At 41.5% G+C, this 8191-nt stretch overlaps 1 protein-coding gene across 1 annotated transcript in view; it reads left to right on the top strand.

Moving 5' to 3' along the window:
* Window positions 1-394: 394 nt before the first annotated feature.
* ARSJ (arylsulfatase family member J) overlaps window positions 395-8191 on the top strand; it is a 44814-nt gene continuing 37017 nt past the window's right edge. The window contains exon 1 of the mRNA XM_061993548.1: window positions 395-771. Coding sequence (XP_061849532.1) covers window positions 395-771 — 377 coding nt within the window. The remainder of the gene's footprint in view (window positions 772-8191) is intronic.

Genomic DNA, 8191 nt, shown 5'->3' with positions numbered 1-8191 from the left:
GGCCCGCCATGGTCACCGGCCTCGGGAGCGCCAGGCGGCGGCGGCCGGAGGCGGGCCGAGGATGCTGTGACCTCCGGCGGGGCCCTGCCCACCCGGCCGGCACCGGCAGCGGGACCGGCTCCAGCACCGGGACAGGCCCCGGGCGGGGCGGTCCCCCCCGCCTCTCCCGCGGCGGCTGCTCGAGGTGGTGAAGTTGGCGGTGGCCGCGATAGCCCCGCGGTAGCGGGGCTCCTCTCCACCTCCCCGTCCGGCCGAACCCCCGACGGCACCCGCCCCCACCTCAGAGACTGGGTCGGTCTCTTGTTTTGGGGGTGGGTTTCTTCTCTTTTTTTGGTTTGTTTTCTTTTTATTATTATTTTTCTCTTCCGTCTTGCTCTCGCTGCAGCCAAAGTGAATGGCCCGCGGTGGGTGCAGCTGGCCCCAGCGCCTCAGCAAGGGGAAAATGGTGGCCGTGGGGGTGCTGGCCGCCCTCTCCGTGCTTAGCCTCCTGACTTACGGCTACCTGTCCTGGGACAGCCTCGGACGTGGCCCTGGAGAGGCGGAGGCGACGAGGACCGGGCTGGGAGAGATGCTGGGGACTGATGCCCCCAGCTCGCAGCCGCACATCATCTTCATCCTGGCAGACGATCAGGGATTCAGAGACGTAGGGTACCACGGATCGGAGATCAGGACTCCCACTCTGGACAAGCTAGCAGCCGAAGGGGTTAAACTGGAGAATTATTATGTTCAGCCTATGTGCACACCATCCAGAAGCCAATTTATCACTGGAAAGTAAGTTTACTGCTACTTCATCATTCACCTCGCCAGAGCTTTAACACTGTCCCTGTTGAAAAGAGCCTGAGTCAAACTTGGCTAGGTACACCTCTGCTTTATCTTGTAGGCAGGGAGGTGCCTTTCCAATTCACTTAAAAGCCTTGAACAAAACGAACTTTTTAATATGTTTGAAATAGTGAAATAAAACTTAGAGCTCTGAGAGCCAATAAGGGTCCAGCACTGTGAGCTACTCCCGAAGAGTGCTATGGCACATTTACATTTACTGCCTTACTAACCTACGTGCTAGTTGTCAAGTAATGTTGCCGTTACTGGGAAGAGATCAACCTAGGTTTTCTGTGCATTTTCAGCGTGACTCACGGGAGGAGTCAGCGTTAAGGAGCTGGGAGCTCTGCGTTTGCTCCAGCACATGCATCGCTGCCGGCACGCCGGATCACAGCTTTCACTGAACATCTGAGGTTCTCTCTCTGGTTTATATTGAATCTAGGAGATGATTCCCTGGCATGTCACATGTGGACGAGCACAGGGAAACTGGACTCTCAGGATCCTCTGAGCTGCAGTATTGCTCTTGTCATGATGCAATTGTCACTTTCCAAATGATTAGAAACTTCTAAGCCTCTAAAAGAGATACCTCACCAAAATGGTAAAAAGCAATAGGTTAGTATTGTGTGCTTTAATTTCTCTGGTAAATTGTGTTTTATTGTAGTCTATTAAGTAAATAACCAGTTACTTAACCTAAAAGCCTTCTTACATTTGAAAGTTAACAAGGATTAAGGCAGGGGGATATGCATTTGAACTGTAAGAACAGTTAGTTCCCAACTAACTCCAAGTGTGGACACATTTACTCTGAACAAAAATGCCTTGTTTCTGTTTGGCTTAACTCACTTTGACAGGAACAGGCAACTCTTAAAAAGGCAAAACAAAATGAAAGAAAGTTACATAGTTTATTTTCTCCTTTCCTTAAGTATAAACAGGAACAAGGCAATGTTAATATTGCTGGTAAAAGAAACACATGTTTAAATAAAACATGCAACTGGCCTTGTGTCTTGCATCTCCATATGGCAGAGCTGGAGGTAGTTCCTGATCCTGGTCTAATTCCCAGACTTGCTGGAGCAGGATGATGTACATGGAGAGCTGACACGTTATCTAGAGCAAAACTTCCCCACATGGGTTTTTAGTTTGGATCGTGGTTTGGGGTTTTTAACTTTTTTTTTCCCTTCATATGCACTGTGTCTTAGAAGTTATTTTGAGACACCTACTCACTCATTCACAAGAACGTAGTTGACTTGCAGCAACTAAAGTAGCAGTTCACAAGGGAAATGTGTATCAGGATATCATTGAATGCGTCTTGGTTGTCTTTAAAACCATGCAGCAGTTGGAAGCCAGGACCTGTGCCAGCAGGATGTAGCCAGCCAGCTTTCTGAGGATGGTGGTTTGGGAACCAGCACTTTACAAAGGGAATGTCATGCTGCACAATAATGACTCACTCAGTGGCTGGAGGAATGAGATGACTGGGTTCCAGGGGAACCAGGGGGCTGCTTTGGCTCCTGGAGACTGAAGAGGTTGTCTAAACACCAAAAAGCATAAAAGTAAAGGAATAACAGTAACTCAGTTTAACTATTTTAATCCTTCATTAAATACGGAGCAGTTCATATGTAAATATATACCCATAGTAAAAGGTAGGCATGTTCTGAGGAACCCTGCTCTTTTCATCAGCTCGTCAGGCGGAAATCATTCTGCAAATCTGCCTACTTTGGTTTTGGAACCTTTTATAGGAAAAAAAGAAATTTGCTTATACTTCATTTTTATTTTCTTAGTCTGCTACTCTAAAACCTTAGAACATTTTTTTTTTCATGTTCTACTTTGGGGAAAGAGAAGCAGCAAAAACTGAGAACTAAGGGAGGGAATGGTGAGGGGTTAATAGACTTTGATAGGGTATTAACAAGGCAGATTTGGAGGATACTGTTATCCGTTCTGTCTGAAGAAAAGTGTTAGTAGTAACTGTTTTTAATGTTTTCTTAGTAGAGGCACCTTAATTAAAATGCCAGGATGTAGAAATTTCTAGTCCAGGAGAAATGCTGTGATTTCAAATTCCAACATGACTCAGTTCAAGAGTGAAAGCCTCTTGGTCCTCTGAAGGATCACCTGGATGCTCAATGCAGCCCAATATACATACCATGCTTAACATGTTCCAGACATTGCCTGATTGATCTGTGAAAAACAGAGGGACTTGTGTAAACCAGGCTCATTAGGGAGCACTGACTCACTTTGCCAAGAGGAGGTTAGACTTCAGGCAATGAGACTTGAAACACTCCAAATTCTTCATAGGTCTCCAGACAGACCCTCTAAGGCTTGTGCTAGTTAAGAGACCCTTCTTTTGGTAGCTGTCCTGTGCTAGTGAATGAGTATGGAAACAGGTTGGAAGTGACCTGGTAAAAGGAAGAGGTAGAATTAGATCTTTTTTCCCCTCCATGCCGTACCACAGTGTAACAGCTGTTGAGCCTGGATCTGACAACCTCTGCTTCCCTCTCTTTGCTTTCTCATGTCCTGCACTTGAGGCTTTGGTATTTCCTCCATCCAAAGCTGTTGCTTTTAGGCTAATAGTATGGCTGTCTTCCACAGCTTTTTATTTTGGGCTTTATTTATGGGTGTGGGGAAGGGGTTGCAGCTGAGCTGAATCTTGAGAGCAGAGAAGAAGAGTGTGAGCCAGCAGGGCGGGTGCCAAATGTGATGTTCTCTGCCGTCCATCCACATCGGGGTTGAGGCGGGGAGGTGAGAGTCAGCTCTTGGGAAGCAGCTCAGCCTGTGCTCCACAGCTGCCTGGCTGCAATGGCAGAACTCGTCAGGGCCAGAGGGTTTGCTCTGGCTTGTGTGCTCCTGGGAACACTGCAGTTCCTGCCACAGCTCCTGCAGCTGGAATGAAAATTTGAATCATCGGTGGGTTTTGGAGGCTTATGCTTAGTGTTGCTTTGTGCTGGTTTGGCCAGGACAGTGACCTGCGTATACTCAAGAGGTTATTGAGAAATTGTAGAAAAACAATAGATGTATTTGGCTTTTTTTTTTCCGCCTAAAGGGTGTGAGTGGACATAAGTTATCCTCTGGACCAATTGTATTACACGGTACAGCAGGGTTTTTTTGTTTTCTCCTTGAAATTAATTGGTATACCTCAATAAACAAAATAATTTAAGCAGAATAGCTCAGGATACCTAGGTTTCGCCTCAGCACTATCTTAAAGCTATCCTACAAAGGCACTGAGTTACATGAGAAGGAATTTACCTGCATGTGTACATCGGCTGTGTCAGAGCATCCGTAAGATACAGAGAAACGTGAATGTGTACTGAACACAGCTAAAGTAAAAGACTACTTTTTAACTCATCCATGACAGAAATAAAAAAGTAAACACATTGTTGTTTTTTATGTTATTGTCATTTACATAGAAGAACATAAAAAATAGTGGCACAGGCTTGGAGACTTCAAGTTCTCCCTCGCTGAAAAGAGCATTAAGAACACAGGAGGATATTCAGCCTGTGCCCAGCACCCAGCTGACTGAGCACTTACTGAGTTAGCTTTGGGTCTGTGTGCTTAATAGCCTTGATGATTTTTCATTGCATGAATAATCTTATCATACAACCATTTGGGTTTGAAAAGTTCTTTAAGCTTATTGAGTCCAACCACTAACCACCACTAACCCATGTCCCTCAGCACCTCGTCTACACAACTTTTAAATATCTCCAGGAATGGGGACTCCACCACCTTCCTGGGCAGCCTGTGCCAGTATTTAATTGTTCCTGTACACCAGTTTGATAGTACAGTTTGCGAATATCTTGATTTATGGAACAATACAGGTCACATAATGTACTAAGAAAATCTAAGATAATTAGTGTGTGAAGTTTTATGCACATGTGTGTATGAGAGTAGATTGAGATGAGGTCATGATGGAATTGTTACAGTCACATGTGGTATTGCTTATGTAGATAATTTGTTAAGTTACATTATCATGAAGAGTCATCTCCTTTTAAATTAAGAATTATTGAAGCATAGTTAGTGTATGGACAATTTTCCAGAGTTTTAAAAGAAATTTTGAAAGATTATGACCAAAAAAAAAGAGTATTCCTTTGAGCTGGTGAGGCAAAAAGACTATAAGCCTAGCTGAACATCTATTGAGCTGACCTAATTCTGTAGAAGGTATTATGCAGTGTAGTTGTATTTGCTGGCACAATATTTCATTTAGCAAACCAATTTGACAAGTAAGACTGACTTAAAAGGAAAGAAGGAATCTAGATGTAATATACCATAATAATATTTTTTGGCATTCTGCAGGCAGTAGACAGCTACATCTTATTCCAGGCTCCTAGTTTTCTGCTGACCATAATACTTGTAACCTTAAGACCATTTTGTGTACTGGAGTCCCTTTGGGCCACAGGAAGTTTCCTGACCTATGCAAGAGTAGGAATCTCTGTTTGCAGAAACTGGTGCACAGCTGGGGTTACAGATCACCGAGAATCCTGAACTCCCTTTTACAGTCAATGTCTATGAGTCATCAAAGATCTACACTAATCTCAAGAAAGAGCTTTTCATGGTAGATGGAATATGGAGATGGAAGATGCTGAGAAATGTTGAAGGTCTGGGGAAATAAATCCCTTTTTTTCCCTTGGTTAAAACGAAATGAGAATTTGCTCATCCAAAGCAGACAGGAATGGATTGTATAATTAGTAAGCATAATTTAAGTATTATTTTAATATAAATATCTGTTATATAATTATAGAAATATTACACATTTGCAAATATATATAGCTACTTAGTATGTATTCTCTTGTAGGCATCCCTGTGTAGCAACACATAGGTCACCTTTGAAAATTATAATGTCTCAGCTGCCTAAGAGGTATTTTGACAAACTGAAGTAGGGCAGAGGAAAGTTTAAGTACTGTTTAAGTGCTGTTGACTTGTATGCAAAAAGAGATACTGTATTCTATGATGTATTCACTACAATGGGGTGTGACCGAGAAGTTCAATCCTATGCATTGAGTTGAAATGAAGGGTCTCAAGAGACTTGATAGAAATACTGGGAAATGTATGTAACACTCCATTATATATAAGTATTCCCTATTTTGTAGTTAACATGAAGAACTGCAGAATATCAGCTAGTAAGGATGAAGAGATGGTCTGATACTTTGCTCTGAAGTAAAAAGACTTGGCAGTCATTGGTCCTAAGTTAAATTCTGATCAGTGTGTCCATTAAAAACTTAGATGACGAAGTAAAGTGTTCTGATTAAATACACCACTAAGACAGGAGGGGCTGCCAGCATTAAGGGACTGTACTGATACTAAAAATCATTTTGACAAATTAGAGAAATAACCTGAAAAAAGTCGAAGTCAAGTCAGCAGATAAATAGAAGATACTATGCTGAAGCAGGAATAACTTTGCAAGCAGAGGATGGTGAGCCACTGCTTAGGCAGCATTTCTTTAGAAAAGTAGCTGGAATCGTAGTGAATCATGCACTGAATATAAAGTGAGCAATGTCGTGCTGTTATTAAAAAAAGGCAAACATCATACCAGTTTGTATAAACAGGGAAACCTAGTAGATACGTGAAGCAGCCTTTCTGCTCTGCAGCTAGAGCACTTATGTCCAAACTTGGGCATCACTGTCTTAGAGCAACATGCATAATTGGAGGGTGTCCAGATAGGGGTGATCAGATATCTCAGAAAGATAACTGTGGAGGAAAGATCAGAAGAAATGGAGTTGTTTAGTCTAAAGAAGAGAAAAATGAGAAGGGACATGGTAAGTCTTGGGTATTTTAAGAGCTCTATGAGGAGAAAGGGCATACTGTTTTCAGTGTCATGATGGACAGAATAAGAAATGGGGGGCTTTCCTGACTAGAGAAAAACATTCAGGTTAGATAATAGGCAAGGCTTTCAAATGCTACAGATTGTGAAACACTGGAAGAGCTGGCTTGGGGAAATTGCTGAGTTTCTTCTTTGGCAGTCATTAAGAACAGACAAGACAAATATGTCAGGAATGACATAATGCAATTGAATCTGTCGTGGGGAAAAGGGTTGAACTGGATGGCTTCTCTTCCAACTCGTATTCTTCTGTGGCTCATTTGAAGTACATATTAACTACAGAAGGCATTCATTCTGAGAGAAAATGGTCTGTGTGTTTTCTCTTAGAAATTCCTGTTTCCCGTATCCTCCTTTTTCTGAAAAATTTCAAGATTTTTTCCCCCTAGGCCTTCATAACTCTTGCAGTATGTAATTATTTATATCTGCTGACTTCTTCCAGTACAATTTGTGGGACTGCTGCCAAAGATGTTGAGGTATCTTTTTCCATGTTCTTGTTATGTCTTTCACTTTGGATGACATTGTCCATATATATATACATATATATATATATATGCAACGTACACCAAGAGCAAATAAGTAAAGGACTTCTTTTCTTCTTTTGTTCTGCCTCTGTATTCTCCTTAGTTCATTCTGCAGAAAATTAGATCCAGGTACTGAACTGCTCTGCGGTCCTAAGCTATAAGATGTCTGTTCATATCACCATAACTACTATTGCTGTGTACAGAGAAGCATTTGGAGGAAAGAGTTAGAAAGGAAACTACATGCAAATAATAAAGGTTAAAAACAAATAACATGGAGGAAGAAGCAAAATGTAGGACATCTTGTGATAACTTTTTCTTACATCACTTTCTTCTGACATTTGAGAATGTTGTTTGATAGTGTAGGTCCGCTGCTTATAAGACAAACGTGGCCTTACCTGACATATGTAACTAACTTGATAGTGGACATGGATTCACTTTTTTTTTCATTGTCCAATTTATACAAAATGCATTAAGTTAATGATATGCTTGCTTTGTAATTGATGGTGAATGTTGCTAACTGTAACAATAACTTGAATGAACGGTAGTGATGGACTCCTATTATAACAACTCTCACTTTTCAATGTTCTTTTTCACTCTTCATTCATGAGACCCTTTAAGTGAATCAAGATGGGAAACTGAGATGGGTTTCTGGAAATAAAACTATGGAGTAAAACCATGAGGTTTACTTCCATGTCAAAGGATTTAGACCAAGACAAATTAAAGTCATGTTTTCATTAAAATATTTTATATTTCATAGAAAGATTTTAAAGATTTATGAGCTGAAGGTCAGAAGAAGGGAAAGATCTATCTATATATATTTTTTGTCTTTGTGACACTTTTGTTAGTGATAATATCAGACCCAGGGTTTTGTTTTCATAATTCTGTGTATCTTAGTTCTGGGTTTGTGTTTTTCTGCACTTTTGATTTTGCATCAATTTTCTATTTGTTTTGTTGAACCAGGGCTTCAGCACGCAGGAATACAATAATGTTTTAAGATAATGGAGACTGTTAAACTTACAAAATGTTGGATCATTGTGACCTGATCTAGGTGAACCTG

The sequence above is a fragment of the Colius striatus genome, chromosome 3, assembly GCF_028858725.1.
Source record: "Colius striatus isolate bColStr4 chromosome 3, bColStr4.1.hap1, whole genome shotgun sequence".
Lineage (NCBI taxonomy): Eukaryota > Metazoa > Chordata > Aves > Coliiformes > Coliidae > Colius > Colius striatus.
The sequence above is the reverse complement of the archived record's forward strand: the minus strand, read 5'-3'. Positions and strand labels throughout refer to the sequence as shown.